The sequence below is a fragment of the Lates calcarifer genome, linkage group LG12, assembly GCF_001640805.2.
Source record: "Lates calcarifer isolate ASB-BC8 linkage group LG12, TLL_Latcal_v3, whole genome shotgun sequence".
Lineage (NCBI taxonomy): Eukaryota > Metazoa > Chordata > Actinopteri > Centropomidae > Lates > Lates calcarifer.
The window spans coordinates 27,538,048-27,562,305 of NC_066844.1; the positions used below are offsets into that span (position 1 = coordinate 27,538,048).

Here is a 24,258-nt window from a genome sequence, read left to right on the forward strand (position 1 = left end):
TACCCAGTAATATTATTAAAGAAACCGATCCAGAAGAAACATTAGACTGATGTTTAGGAACTGCAATACAAATACAGCACCTTTTATTAAACCACTTTTTAATCAGTAACTACAGTGAAACTGTGGTTTAATGTGTTGTGTCTACAACAAGCTATGATAATTACATTGAATCATTTAATTACTATCACATAATGTGTGCGCGTGCACTTACATTATGCTCAGACATTTCATGACACAATAACCAGTCACCAGGAGCTAATTTAGAGGACTAAACATAATGAATATTCTGGAACTTTCACCAACACCCAGGTGTTCAAAGAATTTAAACTGACACTGGGTCTCTGACAAATTACAGGACATGTAATTCACCAAAGAATCCAGACATCATTGAATTATGTCTCATTTAACACAAAAAATAAGAAAAATCTTTCAGTTGTGCTGAAGCCCTTAACGTATTTGTAGTCCTCTGTTCAAAATATCTCACTCTAACTTCCACATGGTCAAAAATGTCTGACTGTAATGTAAGAAGGTATCACTGACCTGTACAATGACCCATGTTCAAGTCAAGTTTCTGTACACAGCTGTAAAAAAAATTACACTTCACAAGCAACCTGCAGGAGCCCAGTGTTAAAATCATTTTATTGTCGGTCCAGTTTATTGTTACATGAAACCCATTCTCCAAATAAATAGTATTCAACCACTGACCTCCATTTGTCCAAAAAAAAAAAAAAAAAAGAAAGAAAACCACACACTATCAACATGATTTACAATGTAATCAGTACAACTAAATGTTGCATATTTGTATACATTGAACTGACCCATGATGTGGAGCACAGCAGTGATTAAACAGTGAAGTGGTTCATTCAACCAGTGAGTCAAGGCGCTGTATCATTCATCTGTGAACATCTTTATTTTACAATAATAATCTCTTCACATGTGCACACCAGAAGTCTGTAGGTGTGTGTGTCACATCACTGCCAGTGAATGAATACAAGTGAAACCTCTGACTCAGTCTAAAGCAGCAGCAGGTGTTGGGTGAGGGTCAGTGAGAGCTGAAGTCAGTGACAACAGAGTTTTTATTCCTGTAAAGTACCAGCATCATCAAACAGTGTACAGCCACATACAGGTTCATACATAGACAAAGTCTTCCTTTTATATTCTACTGGGATCTTTAGGGAACTCACTGAAACTTAAATTGTAATTCTGTTTTGTTTTTAGTGATCCAAGAAACATGAAAATGTGTAAATGATAAACTGTAATGATGCACACACCGCAGAGCTTGAGGAAAAGTAGTCGTTCAAAAAAATCACAATTTATTAAGTTGGCTCTGCTCATATTAAACAAGAACTTGTATAAATACACAGTAAGAACACAAGTTAATACTGTGTATAAATACAAATCCATTTCTGGGAAAAACCTTTAAAGGACACATTTAAAACCCACAGTGATGAAGGTGAAACATTAAAAAAAGACTAAGACTTGGTTCAATTAAAACTGCATCAAAAGGACAAATCAGTATTTTAGTTTTTAATGATAAAATATTACTGAAATCTGTTTTTAAAAGTGAGATGGCAGAGCTACAGCTTCATTTACTTTTTTGTACCTTTACAGTGGGTGAAATAAAGGAGTACTGACAACTCATCAGCGACAACTGAAATGTCGAAAAATGTGGGGGAAGCTAAGAAGTGAATTTATTGGTGACAGATGGTTTACTAAAAAATAATCAAATAACATCCTTTGGCAGACTGGTTCCACTGTCATTTTCTGATATTAGAGAGAAACTTAAAGTTTGACATTAGCTGAGCTGGAATTACTGTACAGATGTGAACACCTACCACCCTATAAAACTAGGGCCAGTTACTATCACATTAACTCAAATTTTAAAATGAATTATCAGTTTGCGCCTGAAGCTCAGAGGGATCCATCGTCTGGGCAAATTATATGTCAACACATTTTCTACTTTGTAATTCTATTTACATAAACTGCATCAGTCGCTTCACAGGTTCAACAGCTAGGATTCAGGATCTTCATCAGGATAATACTTAACTCTGGATATCTCCCAGACAACTGGCTACCATTCAGTGGGAAGCCATTCAGGTCATTATTCAACAAATCACTGTCTTCCACCACACAGAACATCCTGATGCTCCCACGTCATCAGTAACAGCTCGTAGTTATCAGGAGACTTCAGAAACTCATCACACTTTGAAAGAATGGTCAGATGGGCTGATATTATATACAGCACAGAGTAGACCAGTCACCTCAAATCACAAGCCAAACAGTTTCACCAGATACACTCCACCTGCAAGTATACAGTGTTCTCCATTTCATACTGGGAAGACAAATTAATAATAAATGCTGAAACTTATCAAAGTGCTATAAAAATGATCAAACAAATCACTGTTTGGCTCCATTACTGGCAAAAATGTTTTCTACAAAACTACTGCACATAAAAATACCTCTCTTCAGAACAATCACAACTGTCTTACTGCTCACACAACTATGTTCAAAGTCTCAACTCATCATAAAGAAAACAAGTACAATTAACATGATCATATTTATCAAAGATATCATGTCCAGTCGTTTGAAAAAAATTATGCCATCCTTTCAACAACAGAAAAATAAAGGTGGAATCTGAAAGAGACTAAATCATATGTGTGTCTTTATGTTGCTTTTAGATATGAACCTTTTTGTTTGAAGTCAAAATGCATGAATATGGTTCTCTCCTCCTGAAATTATTCATTCTGCATAAACCTGAAAGGCGGCTTCCCCGACATCTCTACTGAAAAGACTCAGGTGTACGTGTAGAAACTGCACTTGTGCAACGTGCAGCGAGTGCAGACATGACTCCATCACCTGACAGTGGGCTGAGCAGGGCTGAGACACTTCAGATGAATTAGGGAGGAACTGGTTGTATGAGTGAGCAGTGAAACAGGGTGAGGAAGATCCACAGGTGGAGCAAATTCATTAATTCAGAGAATCTATAAACTAAACAGCTTAGAGACAGTTGCTGCTGCAGAGACAGAAAATAAAAACGTGTATGTCCATCTACCAGTTCATGTGCAGCTCCTGGCTGCGAGGAGGATCTGTTCCAAAGTGCTCTTGTCTGAAATGGATATGGCTCCTCAGGCCCATCCTGCATCACTCCTGCCCAAAGCCTTCTGTCTCCTCTATGGCAAACATGAGCTTCTCCTTCAGCTGCTCGTAGCTCTTGTAAGGAGGGAGGTCCAGACGATTAAAGCTTCATGGAGAAATCAGACAGAAACTAGATGAGTCCTCACAGTAATATATTGGATTCGATGTTCAGCCTCTTAGATGAAGCACTATATTGATCCCAGTGGGAAACTTTATCATTACAGCAACCAATTCACACAAATCACAAAACAAAAACACAAGAAAACAGAATCATTAAAATAGATAAAAACTAGGACCGTACTCTAAATATAAAAAATACATATAACAACAGTGTCTGGTAACATTCTGTACATGGTCAATGCCACATAAAGAGGAGCTTTGTACCTTTCAATGATTACACTTATACTTGGGTTTAAAGATACAATAACTGTTGATTATAAAATGCTTTTACTTCCCTTCCTGTTGTGTCACCTGTGTCACCACAGTTAATTATCTGGTTACTGAACCTGCCAGCACTTCACCACAGCATTAGTTCAGCATAATGCTACATAACAGCATCTGCTAAATAAACACTGTGTAAACTGTCTAATTCAGGATGCAGTAACAATGTGTTCTCACATAGTATTATATAACTCCAAATACCAGATCGAGTGACTAACAACAAAGGATGGCTTGCATGTGGTTGAATCAGAAGTGACTAAGAGGGCTGGGTGCTGAGAGTTTAATCCTGTATTTCTTTGGATGTGGTGTGTGGTCAAATACTGGGAGGCTGAAGAACATCTGAGGAAGTAAAGGAGAATAACTGGTCTCACCATGTGTGGCTTCGTGGAAGCCAGTTGTCTTTGCCCACTTTCTCAATGCAGAACTTCTGAGGACCGTTGCTTCCTATATTAATCAATAAAAAGCATGAAGAGTTTAAATCAAGAAAACTCACATACTGCACAGTGTGTGTGTGTGTGTGTGTACCCATCAGGTCGGCGAAGCCTCCAACAGGAAGACGACAGGTTCCTGTGACAAACTGCAGCAGCCTCATCCTCTTCTCATTGTCCATCTCCTTCACAAACTGTCAACACATCACTCTCTGTTAACTAATCCAGTACAACACACCTTTAATAAGAACATGATCAAACTGGTGGTGCAGTTTGACACAGCAGTACAGTCAGAGTCTGTGTTACAGTACATATGCACCAACCTGCCAGAACCAGAGAATCTGCTTGCTGCTTCGAGCATAATGCCTGTAGATTGTGTTTCTTTGCCAGTCCACCAGGTCTATCTCCTGCATACCACACAGCATCACCTACAGGACAAAAAGGAAACATCTTTACTGCACTGACAACACACTCAAACTGGATGTTTGGATGATTTTCATGAGAAAATTGATGCTGTTTAGAAGGACAAACACTCTCCTGAACATTTCCTGTTTCAGTAAAAGTTGGAGAGAAGAGTTCCTTCAGTACCTCTAATTCTTTAGCATCAAAGTAGTGAAGGTATTGCTGAGGCAGCACTTCGTTGAAGCCCTCAAAGAACGCCTGAGTCTGCTCCTCCACCCCTCTGGACAGCCTCCACTCTGCCACCAACCTGAATACAAAGATATGAGAACAATCACACAAAGAGAGGATGATGTGACCTCTGAAACACTGACGACCTAACCATAGAAATGTCACTCAGTCAGTCAGTGAATGTGTTGGATGTAAAGGTCAGTGTGAATGAGGTGGATGAAGACAGGTGGAGGGTTAGAAGCAGCAGAAGGTGCAGCAGCACCTGATGTATTCCTCCTTGTTTTCCTCAGTTACTTGGATGTTCCCTCCATCTGGTTTCAGCTCGTGGGTGGTGACCTCCCCCAGGATCTCCTTGTCGACTGAGAAGAACATCTCCAGTCCACACTCCTCTATGTTATTATCCCTGCAGGCCGGAGAGTGGTCATCAGAATGAACACGGTTAAAACAGGCTGACATCAGAGTTTATCCATACTACAGCAACAGCGTCATATATTCTAATGTGAACCTTCAGTGTAGAGTAAGCTGAGTGCACCACAGCAGATCAGGAGCATGCCATTTTAACCTGTCCTTTACACAAGCCTTCCATCGTGCACATGTCCTACCCACCCACCAAATCACACATTCAGCCTTGTATCCTCAGACCTACTTGATCCATATGAGTGAGTTGTAAAACTCTGGGTCTATGGACTCCAGGTCTTTGAGAGCCAGAGGTTTGTTCAGGATACGCTTGTAGAAAGGCAGGGAGAAGCCTGTGTCGATGAACTTGCCATGGAACAAGGCCTAGAAAGGAAAAGCAGGGCTGTCAAGTGACATGATCCATGTTGTGGGCCATAGTTATCATGTCATCACGTTGTGTTCAAATACTGATGGCACAGTTAGAGGTGTGTTGACAGTGCAGCTACCATGGCAATGAAGCGTCCGATAAACTTGAAGTACTTGAGGTGATCAGGGTTGATGTAAGAGGCAGGGTTGATCTGCAGACAGTAGTTATCTTTCCCAGCATACTCAAACAAACAGTACATGGGGTTCAGGACTTCATGAGACAGCAAGAAAAACCATTCCCTGAAAATCCCACACAGAACAAAGAGAAGTGGTCACAGTGTTTGACTGAGGCGGTTTGTATAATCTTTAGATCAGAAGTTACTATTACAACTAGGGATGCACCAATACCGATACCAGTATCAGGTCCGATACCCCGTTCCTGTACTCGTACTCGTAAAAGTGTTCCGATACCACAGCCCGATTCCACTTTACAGCAGTGTGACGTTCAGTTGGGCGGTCAGGTGCTAGGTGAGAGCACGGAGGAGCAATGTCGGCCGTGTGGAGGTATTTCAAAGTGGATGATGGTGACTAAAGTAAAGCGGACTGCAAATTATGCTCTGATAAAACATCTAAAAAACCAACACGACGCCAGAGTTCAAAGCGTTTGCTAATATTGGCAAACAGCAACAACCAACTTTGCAGCAAACTCTGGAGAAGAGGAGAAGATGTTAAGAGACAACCTGAGCAGTGAAAAAAACAGAGGCTCTGACCCAGTACATTGCTCTTGATGACCAGCCATCGTCGGTTGTTGACAATATTTAGACGTCTTCTCAGCGTACTGGAGCCGAGGTATGAGATCCCTACCCGACACCACATCGCTGACACAGTGTTGCCAAAGCTACACGACTTTGTAAAGAGGCACATCCGCAGCCTGTTGCAAGACATTTCGGCCCTCAGCTTCACCACTGATATTTGGATCGAGCAGCGTTAGCCCGGTGTCCCTCCTCAGTTTAACTGCACAGCAGATTGACGAGGATTTTACTCTGCGAAGAGTCGTCCTGCATGCAAAACAGTTTAGCGGTTCGCACACCGGTCAAGCCATCGTAGGTGTGTTTGATGACATGCTTCAGTCATGGAGGTCCCTAAAAGTTCTGTTCATGTTGTGCTACATGATAATGCAAAAAACGTGATCAAAGCCATGAGTGACGCTGGACTCCCGAGCCTGCCGTGTGTTGCACACACCCTCCAGCTGGCTGTTAATGAGGAGTGTGGCTGATGCTGTGGCAGTCGGACGGAAAATAGTTGGACATTTTAAACATTCCGCCTTAGCCTACTCCTGCCTTGAAGATATTCTGTTTGTTAAAAAAAGATGCAGTTGAATGCTAAAATGTCAATAACAGTACTTTAACAGTACTTCTATTTGAGTGTGTGTGGCAGTGCCATATATAATGGAATGTTCAAATGTCAGTCACAGCAATTTCTTACAGCCAGAGAATAAAACAATATCTGATGAAAATAAAACACGTTTTCAAGTAATTGTAAGTGTAATGGTATTAATAAGTACTCGTATCGTACTCGGTATTGGCAAGTACTCAGATCCAAGTATCGGTATCGTATCGGTTTGAAAAAAAGTGGTATCGGAGCATCCCTAATTAAAACAGGTTTATTTACTGCAAGGCTAGGGTGGTGTCACAAAAACGTTAAAATTAGACAACACACACCTATCGAGTCATAAAATGAGACGCGGTAGTACAACAGTTACCTGGCCACACCTCCATAGTCTAAACCCTCCTCTCCAGGAAAAATAATCCAAAGTCTCCTCCTCAGATCTTGAGGGTGGAAGCTCATGATCTTTGAAAGCAGATAAAGAATGAAATCAGTTCCACACCTCCAGGACTGACTAAACAGTAAGAGGACAGTGTGTTCAGATGATCACCTGCTGGAATGAATCCTCAAACAAGGTTTTCCTGGAGACGGTGATCTTAATGTGCTGAGCCATCGACATTTGCTAAGAGGGAGAAAAAAATATATAAAAATGTTCACATATTAAACACCCTGAATTCTTTGTACTCAGGCAAACTGGTTATGTTCATTATCTTTTATCTTTGCGTATTCAATCAGCAGATGAAGAACCAACAAATGAATCATGAGAAATAAATTTATTTTAAACTGGCACATACCTGACACCAGAACCTGAAGTATTGCACTTTGGCTTTGAAGTCCCTGACGTAGGTAATCTGTGGTCCATTCTCACTGTGGAAGATTAGGTAACATATGCATGTGTCCATCTCATTTACATCCATCTAATGCCCCTGGTGTTCAGGATACATTTTAGAACAACCATATTCTAATGTAAGACAGTTTAACTTACAGTGAAGACTTCCCTGTGCGAGGGTCAATGTAGGTTGTGGTTCGCCTGTTGTGGTCTACAAAGTAGGGAATACCATCCACAGTGAACCTCATCTCCCAACCCTCTGGCAGGGGCTTATCATTCAGCAGCCTGAACATTACATATACAAGTGAAGATACATAAGTCATTTACATTACAAGCAAAACTGGGGGATTGAATCGCAAATCAAAATGTGCACTAACAATTAAATTCCTCAACTTTTCTAGATATGAACAGGGTCACAGAGTTAAAAATAAAAACATGTCCTACAGATATAAAAAGCAGGGATTTCTCCATACTGCCTGACACTCACTGTTTACATTAGACAGTGTTTAGTTAGATCCTCCTTCCATAACTTCCTCATCAGCAGCAGTTCATTAATGATTCAGTGTAGACTCAGAGGGATTATCCTGTACACCACAGAAATGTTTGAATGTTCTTGTTATTATCTTTAACTCTCTTTATTCTGTATCTCCAGATTATTTGCATCTGTTTGTCTTGTCACTGTCCAACTGCTGGTGACTGTAAACAGGTTTCCAGCTCTGCTGAGTCCTGCGGCTAACCCTAACCCTGCAGTCATTTAAAAGATCTGACAAAGAATAAATGTCTCTGTTAACCTAAAGGAGGGATCAGATATCTGTGTCTCAGAACACTGGACCAGTTCAGACAGATCCTCCTCTCTGAGTTACAGTATAAATACTGACCAGGCTGGTGACACATTAGCACTTCTCACAGGAAGTTAAGAAAAAGTACTGTTATGGTAATTATCTCCACTGCCAGTGTTACATAACACTTGAATGACAGAATCATTTATACTTTACACTCACCCCTGTGTCCTGGGGTCCTCCCACTGTGTTGTTCGAGTTGGATGATGAACAAAATACACTCTGCCGTTGGTGTCTGTTCTCTTCTCTGACATTAAAAAAATACATAAAATATTTTTTCAGTATTAATTCACTGTCATGCATATCTTCAATGTCTTCATCATTTTTCTTTTTTTTGTACATTTCAGTAACTACATCTAAACTGAATGTCTAATGCTGAGTGATATTTACCCCATCCATGTGGCAGAGGTCCCAGAGGGTCAAACTCTTTGTTGGCTGTAGCAGCTAACTGGTCTTGGAGCTGAGCAGGAGAGAGAATGTGACACACGTTGATTAAATTTCATATAAAGCTGCTCAAAGTCAACCTCATGTGAGCTCATCTGAGTAGAGATGTTAAATGTGTGATCTTAGAGAAGAAATGACTGGGGCACTGGTTCCTACAGTGGGATACCCTCAAGAACCCAGCAGGTTTATTTAGTGGGGTAAATCTGGACAAACACAGCACAGATTTATGACAAATCTTCAAACTGTGATTCATGAACAGTGAATTGAACAAACCCAGCTGCTCTCACCCCATAAATGAATCTCTGGTTAAACTGCTGCATAGCTCCCTGCAGCTGGCTGCGCTGGTGCTGCCACTCCTCATAGTTACGCACTGACTCCTGTGTGGGACGCTGCCACGTAGTAGTTCGGGTTATGTGGTCGACATAGTACACCCTGCCCATCGGGTCCACCCTGCGCTCCCACCTATACAAACAGCAGAGTGAAAAGAAGGCAGTGCTCAGTTGACAGTGTAGGCCAAAAGTCAGACGTGTTTCAGTCTGATTAAGAACTGTGACTATATCACTGAGATTAAATCTAAAATCATAAAGTGAGCGCTGTTCTACAGTGATGGTATGACTGCACAGTCAGTTCGAATCACGTCAGTATAGACGGGATAAGAGAAGAATCGAATGTTTCGGTACCCTGTGGGCAGAGGCTCAGGCCTCTCCCAGGTTGTCCTTTTCTCAATGTGATCCACGTAGTACACTCGTCCATTCTGGTCCACCCTCTGCTCCCACCTGCAGAGTCAATACAAGTGAGTGAACAAAGACAAAGCACAGGAAACAGGTTTTGGAAGGAGGTCAACGGCAGAGCAAACAGATTCTGATGCTGAAAAACTAAATACGTCAAAATACAGAAATAATACAATAACAACTGAGGCTTCAATCTAAAGTGCTTATTAACAGAAGGCTTGCAGAACCAAGTGTACTGCCTTTCTCTCTTACCCTGGTGGCAGGGGACCGTTGTTGATGGGTGTCATTCTAGGAGCTGCTGCAGCCACAGCTGCTGAGGCAGAGGCTCCTGGTTTGGGGCCGGACGCCGTCTGTGTGGAAGCTGCTGTCGCTGCACCTGATTCTTCCTGCTGATCTGAACAGCCACTGGCAGACACCTGAGAGGAGCCATCAGAAGCTGGACCTTCACTCAACTCACTGGGGGATGAACTGCTGGAAGAGGCTGGAGAGAGAGGGAGTGAGTCTCATGGTCAATCTGTATTTACTTTGATTACAGTCTCTCTCTCACACACACACACACACACACAGTGTTCCTGTTTACAACAGCAGATCCTTCATATGTGAGAGAGAATGTAAAACGAGTGGTTTGACTGGTGAGTCAAACTGAATGTGAGCTGATATGTTGTAAAGTGTCTTTGTTGTCTCATGGTTTTCCTACTTGGTGAGGCTGCAGGTCTGCGAGGCGTCGGAGGAGGAGGTCTGGTCGGTCTGGGAGGACGTGAAGCAGTGGAGCCCCCTGGTGACCGAGAAGGAGAAGCTGTACCGTTGACAGCATGTCCATTAGGTACAATGACCCACTCCTCTGAGTCACTGGAAGGAGATGTGTCTCTGCTTGACCTGGAGATCAGGATGTGACTATCAACACTTCAATCACTCTATAGGGACAGTGGGTTTATTTACCCACTAGTATGAGAATAATGACTGATAAGCTTTTGTGTTACTGAACCTCTAACCCATGGTCTACATATAGGTCTATATTATAAAGTTTACTCAACCTGTTGCCAGTGTCTCCATTTTGTTTGGCATTTCCATTTGGAAGAGCAGCTAGAATGACAGAGAGAAAAAGGAAAGTGACTTCATTTATGTAAAATACAACTAGAGCAAAAAGGTTTATTTCAACATTTATTCAATATTCAAGAACCAGAGCTCAACAGATACAATATATGGTCAGCTCTGTACTTTACATTCAGTTTAACTCTGTGTGTGGTTCCTTACCATATTCTCTCTCTGCCGGGGCGAAGGTTTCAGGATCCACCTGCATGCCATCCAGACAGACTGACAGGTCACCTACAACATCCTGAGGGTCTCTGTCAGAGCACAGCTGCAAAGTCTGCACAACCTCACACACTGCGATGGAGACAGAACAGGACTCAACAACACACCTCAGGTGAACTCATCACACAGTAACCCACATTAACACATCAAAACAGTGAACGATGGAAACACGCTAAGCTCACCCTGAGGCAGTCAGATTTAACTTCCTAATGTGATATCTGAGATAACATTAACTCTGAAAACATGTTGGAAAGAGGGCTCCCTTCACTGTTTCTTCATAATCATCTAGTTTTCATGGTACTGTGTTGCTGTTTTCAGCGCTGCTGGTGGAGTATGAGGCTTTAAAGATGGCAGCGTCAGTCAGCTCAAAGCACTCCAGTCACATGAAGTGTAACAAGCCATGTGGCCTTGAGTCGCTGTTAGAGGAGCTTTCAGAATCATGTTCAGTGGTGGAAAACTTAAAGCAAGCAGCTGTGAGACAAGGTATGGAGCAGACTTTACTGTCACATGATCTGTGCATGCTGACCAGGTCTGAGAGGAATCATTGTACTCAGTTATAAACACACAGGGTCACGAGCTTAGGTGGAGCCTCTATCAAAGAAAACCTAGTGAGTAGTGTGTAGTCTGGTTGTTAAACCCATACAAAGCCCAATAAAACATTCCCATAACAAACACGAGCAGATACACACTCTTACATAACAGGTGTGTATAGTGTACAACATCTGTCAAATATAAAATGCTGCTGACAGACAAAGACACACAAAACAAACACTGAAAGTGAGATTACAAAAGATACAACCTGTTATTTATCCTGAAATGAAAAAGCCAAGCAGTGAGAGCTATTTCCTGAATACCTCACAGTGTCCTGTGAGAATCAACCTGAGTCTGAACTATTAATGCCAAACAGAGACAAATAATAATATATCCAGCGGCTAAACAAGACTGTGGCTGTCTCATGTCTGCAAATGTAACAGTTAGTGGAAAATTTGGATACAACTTTTAATGATAAAAAATGAAAATGAAAACACAACATTTGTCCCTTAGGTGTGAGACAGTAGTGTGAACTAACATTTCAAGTCATTACTCTTGAGGGTTTCAAAGATCTCCAGTGTGGCCAGTCCCAACAGGATGTCTGCCTTCAGTGTCTGGTGGCTCCAAACACGAAAGATCAGTTTGCTGACTGGAGTCACAATTCTGTAGAGAAGTGAGAAGATGACACAAGTCAGAGGAAACAGCAGAAGAAAAGATTCAGGCTGAGCTGCACTGATGCTGAACAGAGTCAAATATATCTGAGTCAAAGTTAGGGAAGAACACTGTAAAAGACAAGAACCTCTTAACCTCTGCTGCCACATATCTTTCATTTATTTATCTCTATTTATTTTTAATAGACACAACTTTAGATGTGATGCAATCTTTTGTGCTCTAATTATTGATGCTACAGAGCTTTACTGCTAAAATACCTCTGTGGTTGGTTATTAGTTTTACACACACTGGGTCCTGTTCTAATGGCAGAGTGATCAGTATTGGCTGCACAGACTGTGTAGGTTCACCTGCTATTTTCACTCTGATATATCAGATATTGGTTTGTAATTTTAGTCTGGATTAATAATATATGTCTGATCATAAACCCAGCAGTACTTACACAGTGAGAGCCTGCTTCCATTTTGGACTGTGTGTGTTGTTGCACTTCTCAGTCCTCTTTGACTGACCATCCACAACTACCTCAACGTACGGACTGGGACCAAACCAGTTCTTTTTGTTTTCCTTCAGCCTGGCTGAGAGCACTGAAAAACAAAACACCAGCAGGTCAGATACACTCAGGTACAAATTTAGTCCTGATGAAGATTATAATGTCCCATCTTTATTAGAGAACTGTGCTGCATTTTGCAAAGAGGCGTTTCTGTAGTTTAGCCTACCCTCCCTGATATAGATGGGGTGGACAAAATAATAGAAACTCCCGTCCATGTAACACAATACAGTTCAACAGCAAACAAACAAACAAATCCAGCATGGAAAATAATCAGTGATGCTGAGCAAATCTGATTTATCAGAGGTTGCAATTTTATAACTATACTACTATCAGCTAATACCACTACTTCCTGCACCACCCAGTGTTAAACACAGCAACAGTCAGTGACGGCTTTCTAGGTTAACCACAGGCACTCAACTCTCCACAACCTGCAACTTCCAGTCAGACAATACTCAGCACTACAGCTTTATTAACCTGTCACAGCTCTTGTCTAATGCTGTCAGTAGAATATCTTACCTGTGACTTGCAGTTGGGCCTTCATGGCTCATCCATACCACTGCAGCCCTGTTCAGCTGCACCAGAGGGACCTGCAACAACTGCAACAAATTTAACATGGGACACTGTGCCGGTAACACACTCAAACTGATGAGGCTGAAGTAAGTGGAAACCTGGCTCTATGTACAATGGCAAGTATGGACTAATGAGTGTAAGTGAAAAAATGTATGAGTATGACACTTCCAGGTAACTGAAGACATTATAGTAAAAGAGTGTCTGTAGTGATACTGACTCAAATATACCTATTATAACTCCACAATACTATTTAAAGTGAAGTTGCTTAGTAGCATGAATATAAACAGTGCAAACATCTTAACACAGTATCTACTGTATGTCGCTATTTCAGGAAACAGCAGAGTACCTTCCATAACAGAAAATCCCCTCCTTGGCTAAATTAAGTCTCACTAAACCTTCTGTAGTAGTCTTTGAGAATATCCTTTGACAGAACAAGAAGACAGTTTATCTTAAATACCAGAACCCGGGGGGGGGGGTTACGTTAGAGGGGAGTAACTTGAATAATGTAGAGTGGATCAGACAATATCATAAAGCTGTCAGAGGCAACCTGTTACCTGTTAGCTGCAACTGAAGGCAGAGCAACTGTAGCTTTAACAGCTTTATCTGTCAGGTTAGCAGGAGGGTTAGCCAGCAGGAGATTTGTTGTCAAGACAACTTCAAACACCAGCCTGTGGTATATTAACGGTTACCAAGGTGATACAGTGAAGGTGTATAACTGGTAATAATGTAAACAGCCTCTGTGAATCACTATTGGAAACTGAGAAGTTCCTCCACCTGGAGCAACTTTGCTCGTCGATGTCCTGAACACCGGAGCTTTAGCATCAACTAACGTTAGTTATGCTAACACCACCTCGGCTCGTGGAGCAGCTTCGATCGTTCAGTCGAGGAAATCTAAGATCTGTGATCCAGTGAACGTCTACATGTCCATACCTGATAATCAGCAGACGATCAGGAGCCACACACACTCGAGTTTGGGCAGTGCCTGTGTTGTTGACAGGTAGCCGCCTGTCATCAGCACAGATCCGTGTTCCGCTAGCCAGAACCAGAACGAGACCCACTATTCCGGTGCGCGGTTTTCAAAATAAAACCACGTATCTACAGTCTTCTCTCTATCTGCCCAATGTATCTTATGTTAATTACAATAATTGTTGTGAAGGGCAGGTCTGGAGGAGGAGCAGTCTGAGGAAGAGCAGGAAGGAGGAGGAGGAGCCTGGCTTGATCAGAGGTTATATATTGACTGGATTCAGGCGTGAGGCCTTTCACCTGCAGGAGAACCCAGGCCCCTCTCCTGGAGAAACTGATTATCCATAGCTAAGTTGTTCCTTTATGTGAAATATTATGACCAAAAGCCTTTACTGACTTGGTAAGATTTAGTCTCGTTTGAATATTACAGCAGGTTTTCAGTATAAATGGACATATTAATGCTTTAGAACACAAATTCACTCCCACATCACAGAGGTTATATAGTAAACATAAATCTGTATTTCATGCATTAGTAATACAGCATCTCATTGTTGTTTGTTTTACTGTAGTGTTGCTCAGGCATACATAAACCAACGTAAGCTCGACCATGAGGTGAAGACTCTACAGGTGCAGGCGAGCCAGTTCTCCAAACAAACTGCTCAGTGGATCAGTATGGTGGAGGGTTTCAACCAGGCCTTAAAGGTAGGAGACACTTCATCATTTAAGTAGAAACTAGTTCTTTATCTAAAAAAAGAAGGAATTTCTGACATGTCTGTGTGAGTTTCTTTGTTTCTGATACCTCTGTATTTTTCTTGCCTCTTTAGTGTAGAAAACAGTTCAGTACAGTTCATCTTTTCCTGCCATTGTAGGCTGCTCAGTCATGACATCAGTAATGACAGGCCCAAAGTCTGCCTCAGGACATCAGTCCTGCTAACTTTGTTCCTACTCTTGATGTTGCCTTCAGTCTTTTCTCTTAATAATTGGATTTGAGTTTATACAGCTAAAAAAAGTTACTGATTTACTGATTAGTCAATCAACAGAAAAACAATCTGCAGCTGTTTTGATAATCAATTAATCATTTATGTCCATTTTTAAGTACAAATGCCAGACATTTGATATCATGAATTGATTATCAAAACAGTTTATGCTGTGTGAGGATGTGTCACTTTTTCCAGTTGTGCACTGTAGTAAACTGAAAATGTTTGGACTGTTGGTCAACACAAAAAGCTTTTTTAAAGACACTGCTCTGGAATCTGTGAAATCCTGTTAATTATTCACTATTGTTTGATGTTTTGAAGACTAATAAGACTAATAATCAGCAGATAGAGAGAGAAACTAATTATCAGTTGCAGCCCTGAGTAATTTTATTGAATATTGGTTTTGACGAGTCGTCTTCACACTTTTATTTTGAAGGCTCAAACGGATATGACGTTAAACTGATCTGGACATCATCATAAAACACAGTTAAATGTAAAATAACGGGCGCTTACACACGTCAAAGAACTGTTGTGTTGTGTGTCTATTCCTACACTGTTTGACGTGTAAATTAAAAACACAACCATAATAACATTACATTGATGATGACAGATGGCGCCATTTTTGGACACGCCCTCGTGTGACGTCTTTCCAGAACTTGGTCTCGTGACAGCGGGTTCATTTGTCAGCTGTTAGCATCGCCACCGTCTCGGTCTGTAACGGTCATGTTATTCAGCTAGCTAAAGGAAAAAACACTTACGAAATCATTTCAACGACCACTGAGGATGTTGTCCCGTCTTCTGAAGGAGCACCAGGCGAAGCAAAATGAGCGGAAGGAGCTGCAGGGTAAGTGGCTGCTTGTTACCGGCTAGCTGTCATGCTAACAGATGCTAAAAACAAAGCTCCGTGTCTCTTATGAGGCCCCCGTTTTCCACAGTGTTGACGGTTTGTCTGTTGATTTGGTTTCCTTCACAGAGAGACGCAGGCGTGAAGCTATAGCTGCAGCCACCTGTTTGACAGAAGCCCTGGTAGACCACCTCAACGTTGGGTATGAAAATGAAGCTGCGCTGCTGTTTTGTGATTTCACAGTTCTTCAGTCGTTGTCGTGAAGTTAACTAAGGATTTGGACTTGGAGCGGGCATGTTGGTCCATTCTCAATAAATATATCCCTGACAGAGCAATATTCCCTATAACCGCCTTTATTTTCAGGCTACACCCTGCCTCTCTGCCAACACAGCTGAAAACAGCATTTGAATAATTCAGCTTGAAATAAAGCTGGAAATCAGCTGCCGTAGCCTCAACAAGTAGCTTCAATTTCTGTTTTTATTATTGATTGTTGTAAAGTGCTACCATATAGACAAATCAGTGTGATGTGATGTCATTCAAACGGCACGTTAACGCCAACATAATAATCCAAAACCTAAAGGTGTTCATCTTAAAATCCTAATAAACAGAAAGGGTAGTACAGTTAATACTCACCTGAAAAGATTGAGCTGCGAATGTTTGGCATGGTTGCCTAAACTGATTCAAAGTGAGTATTAGAATATATTGGATATAATATAGATTATTAATGTTGCATCTGAATATCGGGTTATAGACTTTACAGTAAATTCTGGTTTAGTTTTTACTCAGTGACAGCAGCTGAGTATCATACTCCAGCTTCTGATACAAGTATGTGTGTTAAGGAATTCCTCTGCATTAGAAACATGTTCCTTGATGTGATGGGTAATGTACTGTATGGCCTGTGCCTGACAGAAATCACCTGTTTAGACTGTCCAAGTATCATAGTTCCCAACAGGTTTCAGTCAAGCTGACCCAGCACAACACCTCTTTCTGAACCACTGAAATAAAACCATCCACTCCTGGCAGGATAAAAGTGTTCCAGTCTGTGACACAACTGTAAACAGTACATTACTGTTACTGACTGTTAACATTGTGAAAGTTGTGCTGAAACTGAGACAATCAGCTTAAAGAACAAGAGTAAGATGCAAAGACCACTGTTGTACTGTTCCTTTATGAAAAAGATTATGACCAAAATCCTTCTGTGACTTGGAAAGATTTAGTCGAGTCTGGATATTGCAGTACGTTCTCAGTATAAATGGACATATTAATGCCTTAGATTTTACACCAGTAAATACAAATTCACTCTCACATGCTACAGTGGATAATAGTACACAACTCTATTTTCATGCATTAATAATACAGCATCTCATTGTTGTTTGTTTTACTGTAGTGTTGCTCAGGCATACATAAACCAACGTAAGCTTGACCATGAGGTGAAGACTCTACAGGTGCAGGCGAGCCAGTTCTCCAAACAAACTGCTCAGTGGATCAGTATGGTGGAGGGTTTCAACCAGGCCTTAAAGGTAGGAGACACTTCACACTGCTACTAGGTGTAGCAGCATCTTCTCTTTGTTGAGTTACATGATTCAGTTTTACTGTCTCATCTCATGGTGCTCCTCATTCAAATAAAGGCATACCCACAGAAATCAGTCAGCAGTCAGTGAGCACAGTGTCATCAGACCTTACAGCTTTACCAAAAGCAGATTACTATCATGGAAGAGTCTTGACACAGCTCCTGAATCTGAAGGGATCTGACAGGTGGTAAAAGCAATTCATCAGGAAGCTTGGAAAGGCTTAAAGCTTTCCTGTTTATGATCGATTAGACTGATGAATGTATGAGGTGGCAGTGATTCTGTTTCTCTGTTCTGAACAGGAAATTGGTGACGTGGAGAACTGGGCCCGCAGTATTGAGATGGACATGAGGACCATTGCCACAGCTCTGGAGTACGTACACAAGGGTCAGCTTCAGTCTGCCTCCTCATGAAATGAATGACGTGAAAGGTGTTTACAGCTGAAACAGAAATCTGGTCGTGGACTGTCGTCAGCACAGATAGAAGCAGTAGTGACTCCTCTCAGAGGACTGATGCTGAGCATTACTTTGTCCAGAGAAACGTTGAAGTTGCATTTTACAGCTAACTGCACCCGTGCATCACTGTTGAAGTGTTTGTGTGAGGAACAGTATTAACCAGGGTAACCACACACGGATGCTGATATAAAAATAAGATCTTTCTCTGACTTTGTTGCATGTTAAGTTAGTTATGTTAGTTCACCTGCTTCTAATGAGTAACAGGTTTAAGGAGCCACAGATTGTCACCCTTTCATTGTCTGCAGTGTCTCCTAACAGCATTTTTGGGAATGTTGCTGAAAACTGAGTCATGTATGTCTGTGTGTGTGTTATACATCTGTGTCAGACAACACAACGTTTTGTTACAATTTGTTGATGGAACATTGTTTTTAATAAATTCTTCTTAAAATGCACTTTTTTTTTGTGTATGTGTTATATGTGTGTGTGTGTGTGTGTGTGTGTGTGTATGTGTATATATATATATATATACATATATATATATATATATATATATATATATATTCACAAGGGTTCATAAATGATGTTAAACAAAATAACAAAAATGATCTCAGCAGCCTGCTGATTAAAAACTGCTGACACCTGAGTAAGTGTCAGTAGTTGGGCGGGCATAGAAAATGTTAATTAAACAAGTCAAAAAAGAACTGTTAAAGTCCAGACTGAGAGTTAGTCACAAAGACTTCTGAGTGGAGGTTTGTTTTCTGGCTGATGGATTAATTACAGCTGTTCTAAAAGTTGAAGTAACATTAGTTGCTGATTCAAGTTGAATGTGTGACGTGAAGGAAAGTTATGTCATGATGCACGTTGCTGTTCACTTCGCTCACGTAATTACAGGCGTGTTTGATGATGAATTACACTTTCATTTCACTGCTCATTATCAGGATAGAAAACAGGAAACAGACTTGATTCCTCAGCATGTGGCACAGAAATCTGTTTTTCTGTAAAGTGGAGGCTGCTTCACTCTGGGGTCATCTAACATTTAGACAGAACGTTTAAAGCTGCAGGGTTTTGTGGACGGTGCAACTGTGAAGCAAGTCATATTTATACAAAACCTTTTTCCTTATTGCTCCAGGGTTTTGTTGAAATAATTTATTGATAAGTTACAATGCAATGAACAGTGCAACAGCTACTTATTGTTGACACCCCACATTTCACTTCAGAATGAGCTGACTACAGTTACAGCATGTACAGTAAATATTATTTAACCTTAAAAACTGATATAAGAGGGTCAGTGAACTGAGATTATATACATGGTTTAAAGGGTACACACACACACACACAGTGCTTTAACGTAGGATTATCATAAGTTTTTATTAACACTCTTAAAACATAAAGTACTTATGCCTGTATACTCTGAGAACCACCAGGTACTGAAAATATGTTGGCAACATTTCTGTCAGTGTAATGTGAGAGTAGATAATTCACTGTGAGACGCTGGAATATCTAAAATAACTTCTCTGATTTCAAAGTTCTCTTATCCTACTGAAAATTCTCTGTGTTTTCTGTAATTCCCACCACTTTTGTCTGAAACACACACACATGCACAATCCAAATGGTTACGGACTGGGGATTACCAATTGCGGACTTGTCTTAAGGGATAAACCAGTGGGATAAAGCCTGTCTCTGACCAGCCTCTCTGAGTTAAGACACAGGAATAACCAGAAAGGGAAAAGGAAGAGGACGGATAAGTTGTGGACATCCATCAGGAAAAGGTAGGATAATACAAGTTTTATATAAATATCTCACCAATATCACCATTGAATTACAACAGACTACTTTTTCAGTCATCGATGTTCTGATGGTCATGGTTTCCTGTTGTAAATGTATCACAGTGCAATTTAATCAAAGTGATTTGTTTAAATGTATGTAACAGAAGAGTAACGGAGGTTTTAAGTTTAGTTAGTTTTATCTGATCAAATTATATTAATTCATACAAATATCTGAGGTATTTTTCTTGATACATATGTATTATTTGTACTAAATTCATGTTTTTCAACCTGATCACAGGATCATTCATGTTTTAATTGAACAGCTATGAATATGAGTAATAAACACTTGATTTAACTTAAGATCATTTTGATATCATTAATACAGCCCACAGATGCATGTATTCAGTTTATTTCTCACTAATATACCTGAAAACTAATTGGTTTTCAGCAGTGACCAGCTTAAGCAGCTCCGTCACAGGCATTAAATTTATGCCTCAAAACAATGCAACCCCCCCACCCCACCCCCGGTCTCCTTCCCTCACAAATGCCTTTCTTTCTTCCATAAGAGTATTATCCAAAGATTTCTCATGTGCCCACAGCAGTTGTGTATTACAGGCACCTCTCCTGCTAAGGCCCTTGCTGAACAGATTCATTGTGTCCCATAGTTCCAATCAAAGAGGTTCAACAAACCAGAGCAGTACTTCAATAAAACCCCACATTATTATGAACTTAAGAAGGAATTGGATTATGGGAATTGCTAAAATTAGTCTGTGTTTTTACTGTCTGTCCACTCCCTGAAAATCAGATCTGGAGCTTTGCCACATCAGTACCTATTAACATTTGCTCAACATGTTTTCTCAGAGAGCACTGAGTCCTCCAGGTGACCAAAAACACACCTCTAATCCTGGAAGCAGCATGGATACACAGTTTGTCTACGACCTTTTAGGGTAAGAAACACCAATGCTACACCAGTTTGACAGTTGCATCCTCACCATGGAACCTACCAACTAACAAGAACCTACCAACAATGTCTTCTGTCTTGTCAGAGAAAACGCCTGGTTGTACATCAGTGCTACATTTGTGGTGCTGTGGATTATTATGTGGCTGTACAGAGACAGCCTGGAGATTGAGAACATCACTGACAAATACGTCTTTGTGACTGGCTGCGACTCGGGCTTTGGAAACTTGCTGTGTAAAAAGCTCGACAGAAAAGGTTTCCGAGTGCTGGCTGGCTGTCTCACAGAGAAGGGAGCTGATGATCTGAAGAGGGTGACGGGCCCTTATCTGAGGACTGTCCTGCTGGATGTGACCAGTCAGGACAGCATCGAAAAGGCCATGGAGTTTACCAAGAAGGAGGTTGGCGACAAGGGTGAGACATGATCTGCATGATCTAAATATAACGTGACTGTTCATGAAAGACTTGTCTCTAACTTCTTCCCCCTCTCATTTTGTTTGTAGGTCTTTGGGGTATTGTGAACAATGCTGGGCGTTCATTACCCATGGGTCCTACAGAGTGGATGAAAGTGGAGGATTTCCACAGCACACTGAAAGTCAACATGAATGGAGTGATTGGCATGACGATGACTTTCCTGCCTCTCATCAAAAAGGCTCGTGGTCGTATTGTAAACGTAGCATCAGTGCTCGGTAGAGTGGCGGCAAACGGTGGTGGGTACTGCATCTCTAAGTTTGCAGTGGAGTCTTTCTCTGACTGTCTCAGGTAGGACTTATGACCTTATTCATGTGAGATAAGAGCATACTGCGACACTGTGTATGTTTCTGTCAGTTAAAAAGACTCAAGAACCACAGCTCATCCCTGATATCCAGTGAGGAAACTTTTCAAATGCCATGTTTGTTACAGAAATCATGAGGAACATTCACCACTCTGTCTCCTGGCTCCAGTCAAGCATCAGGCTTTGTTTTCTGTACATACGGGAGCCCAACAGAATTTAAAGAGCAAGGGACCTGTCTCTAATTAGCATTTGTGGCTGCAGAGGGCGCTGTTTCTCAGCTAAAGTTACACAGTGTTGTTTTAAACACAAAGAACGTGTGTATTTTCCCATTATTTACAAAGGCCTTCATTATTTCTGATCATTAGGACGAACACTCATACCAGACACAGTCTTTACTGTACAGATAGTGAACATTATAAAACCATTTAGAGCAATAAAGATACTGACTGATGAGAACAGACAGGGGAGAACACTGGTCCACCTCTCTGCTGTTAAAGATTTGATTTATCTGCTTCTTATTAACCAACATTCTTATTCTTCTTCGTCATTTTTCACACTTGAGTCAGGTAATGAAAGAAGGATTTTATCCTCCAGCAGGACACTCGTCTTTTTAGTCTTTTACCTCATGGATCACTTTGGATAAAACCTGTGGAGAATTTTAACTTTGTTAACCACTGTTTAACATGCATCACTGCAGCTTGAAGGCTTATTAACAAAGTGTAAAACCCCACAGGTATTCATCTGTGTTTTACTAACATTTATCACAGCGTTATACCAAATAGGATTTGACTTAATCTCAATCTTCCATTAGTCACAACCTATAAATTATTTATTTAGCCTGGCTCAGAAAGTGGAGTTCAAACTGTTAAGCTCTATTTTTGAATAATAAAATATGACCATGTGTTTTATGTATCAGGAGAGATATAAACTACTTTGGAGTGAACGTGTGCATCATTGAGCCGGGGTTTTTTAAGACTGCAGTGACGAGCCTCGATCCTCTGGAGAGAGAGCTGCATCGTCTGTGGAACCAGCTCAGTCCTGAAGTTCAGGCCAGCTATGGAGACAAGTACCTGGATAAATGTGCGTACAGCAGACTGCTGGTCATTATCTCAGTGGACTGAAAGTAAATGTCTGACTTACTGGTTTATATGAAATGTTCTGTTTAATGGGTGAAATGTTTAAGATTAAGATATTCTTAAAATGCAGGTTCATTGTGACCTGTGAAAATGTCACATCATGAATCTCCCTCAGTTTACACTACAGATATTTTCAGGTGATGAAAAAATGCATTGACAATAAGTTATTCTGTTTTCTGCACAAAGTATTTGATTCACCTGTTCCTGTGCGTCGTCTCCTTTTCAGACATCAAGGTGCAGCGTGTGATCATGAACGCTGTCTGCGACTCTGACCTCACCAAGGTGACCAGCTGCATGGAGCACGCTCTGACAGCTGCCTACCCACGCACCAGATACAGTGCCGGCTGGGATGCCAAGCTTATCTGGATCCCCCTCTCTTACATGCCTTCCTGTGTGGTAGATATTGGGCTGAAGCTGGTGCTGCCTCGTCCTTCAAAGAGCGTGTAACTTTGAGGAAATATCCTCAAACTTATTGGCCATTTACTGTCATTTGGTGACATTTTAATGCAGCACAGAGGCTCACTTAAAAGATAGATATATATATATATAGATAAATAGATAGATAGATATACACATATGTGTACCTGCATTCTTTATCTACCTTGGACCAAGCAGTGATCTGTTGTTACAGTTATTATATTTATGCCTGAATAATCTGCCATATAGAGGTATATTTCCTATGTAATGTCTGCTTGATACTTTTAGATAATCTGAGAGAAAATAATGAAACTGTACAGTACAATTTACTGTATACATATTGTTTTGCTGTGCCTTTGGACACTGTTATTTATGTTCCTTGGTATTGAGGCTGTTAACATCATAGGCTGAATAAACACACATTTACCATCCAGAAACAGCTGAGAGATTTTCCATAAAACCTTTAGATGTCTGTGATGTTCATGTTCTGACTCTGGTCTAACACTGAATCTTTTCACCAGCTCCTGAACATCAGGATCATCTGGATCAGATCAGGATCTGGGGAGTTTTTCTGAGCAGTCTCAGCTGGGGGGGTTCGGTTTGTCTACAACAGTGTTTAGGTGGATGGTACATGTCAGAGTAACGTCCAGATGCTCTCCAAAGGTTTCCCAGCAGGACATTGGGATTGTGATGAGGTGATCAGTGTTGTTCACCTCACCTGTCAGTGGTTTTCATGTTGTGGCTGATCTGTACCTGTGTAACACTGAAACCCAGGGGCTGGAGATTTCACCAGGTGGTGCTAAGAATTCACACAACATAGTAAAGTCACACCTGAGACGAGACAGAAGCTGCTCATGTTCTGTATCCTTCACCAGAGAGTGCCTTACTCCAGTGTTTCTCTATGACAGACCAAAGGAAAATGTATTCATTCATTTATTCAAACCGTCTCTGTAATATCTGGACTGTAGTTTAATAGTGTCTGGACTGTAGTTGAATAATAAGGTAACCCTAACCCAGTCATCAGTTAAAGTACTGACAGAGTGAACTGTGCAGGATCAGCTGTGGTGACTGATGTTATTCTAAGTAGCTTGTTGGCTGAGCATGTGATGTTACAGGCCGAAGGCTTTCTCAGACATAAATATC

The 24,258-nt window shown here is 41.0% G+C and overlaps 3 protein-coding genes across 4 annotated transcripts; 2 read left to right on the forward strand and 1 right to left on the reverse strand.

Moving 5' to 3' along the window:
• Positions 1–620: 620 nt before the first annotated feature.
• On the reverse strand, positions 621–14,343 carry itcha (itchy E3 ubiquitin protein ligase a). Of its 2 annotated transcripts, none has more exons than XM_018703848.2 (24): positions 14,190–14,343; positions 13,206–13,285; positions 12,582–12,723; positions 12,009–12,133; positions 10,880–11,011; positions 10,660–10,708; positions 10,323–10,501; positions 9,878–10,106; positions 9,575–9,670; positions 9,182–9,356; positions 8,841–8,910; positions 8,613–8,697; positions 7,768–7,896; positions 7,577–7,649; positions 7,333–7,404; positions 7,159–7,247; positions 5,537–5,696; positions 5,281–5,414; positions 4,897–5,037; positions 4,593–4,713; positions 4,328–4,432; positions 4,102–4,198; positions 3,948–4,020; positions 621–3,241 (listed from the first exon to the last, which is right to left on the reverse strand). In XM_018703848.2, exons 2-24 carry the CDS (start codon positions 13,228–13,230, stop codon positions 3,142–3,144), a joined length of 2,601 nt encoding a protein of 866 aa, XP_018559364.1. In that variant the 5' UTR covers positions 13,231–13,285; positions 14,190–14,343; the 3' UTR covers positions 621–3,141. The 2 variants fall into 2 exon arrangements, with proteins under 2 accessions (XP_018559364.1, XP_050930213.1); XM_051074256.1 differs by having other exon boundaries at positions 13,206–13,276; positions 14,190–14,333.
• A 1,466-nt stretch (positions 14,344–15,809) lies between these two features.
• Positions 15,810–18,518, forward strand: bloc1s1 (biogenesis of lysosomal organelles complex-1, subunit 1). Its single transcript, XM_018703850.2, has 4 exons — positions 15,810–16,043; positions 16,173–16,245; positions 17,431–17,563; positions 17,914–18,518. The coding sequence occupies exons 1-4, from the start codon at positions 15,983–15,985 to the stop codon at positions 18,022–18,024; spliced, it is 378 nt and encodes a 125-aa protein (XP_018559366.1). The 5' UTR covers positions 15,810–15,982; the 3' UTR covers positions 18,025–18,518.
• A 2,179-nt stretch (positions 18,519–20,697) lies between these two features.
• rdh5 (retinol dehydrogenase 5 (11-cis/9-cis)) lies at positions 20,698–23,537 on the forward strand. Its single transcript, XM_018703836.2, has 5 exons — positions 20,698–20,779; positions 20,879–21,201; positions 21,291–21,549; positions 22,479–22,642; positions 22,925–23,537. Exons 1-5 carry the CDS (start codon positions 20,748–20,750, stop codon positions 23,143–23,145), a joined length of 999 nt encoding a protein of 332 aa, XP_018559352.1. The 5' UTR covers positions 20,698–20,747; the 3' UTR covers positions 23,146–23,537.
• The last annotated feature ends 721 nt before the right edge of the window (positions 23,538–24,258 follow it).

Excerpts from the sequence above, each read along its gene's own strand:
- itcha (XM_018703848.2), bottom strand. The coding sequence starts at position 13,230 with ATGAAGGCCCAACTGCAAGTCACAG. Across the intron at positions 8,698-8,840 it reads ACCTCTGCCACATGGATGGG|AGAAGAGAACAGACACCAAC; the intron begins GTAAATATCACT and ends TTTTAATGTCAG. Across the intron at positions 4,199-4,327 it reads AGATTCTCTGGTTCTGGCAG|TTTGTGAAGGAGATGGACAA; the intron begins GTTGGTGCATAT and ends ATGTGTTGACAG.
- bloc1s1 (XM_018703850.2), top strand. The coding sequence starts at position 15,983 with ATGTTGTCCCGTCTTCTGAAGGAGCACCAGGCGAAGCAAAATGAGCGG. Across the intron at positions 16,246-17,430 it reads GTAGACCACCTCAACGTTGG|TGTTGCTCAGGCATACATAA; the intron begins GTATGAAAATGA and ends GTTTTACTGTAG. Across the intron at positions 17,564-17,913 it reads GTTTCAACCAGGCCTTAAAG|GAAATTGGTGACGTGGAGAA; the intron begins GTAGGAGACACT and ends TGTTCTGAACAG.
- rdh5 (XM_018703836.2), top strand. The coding sequence starts at position 20,748 with ATGGATACACAGTTTGTCTACGACCTTTTAGG. Across the intron at positions 21,550-22,478 it reads TCTTTCTCTGACTGTCTCAG|GAGAGATATAAACTACTTTG; the intron begins GTAGGACTTATG and ends TTTATGTATCAG. Across the intron at positions 22,643-22,924 it reads AGACAAGTACCTGGATAAAT|ACATCAAGGTGCAGCGTGTG; the intron begins GTGCGTACAGCA and ends TCTCCTTTTCAG.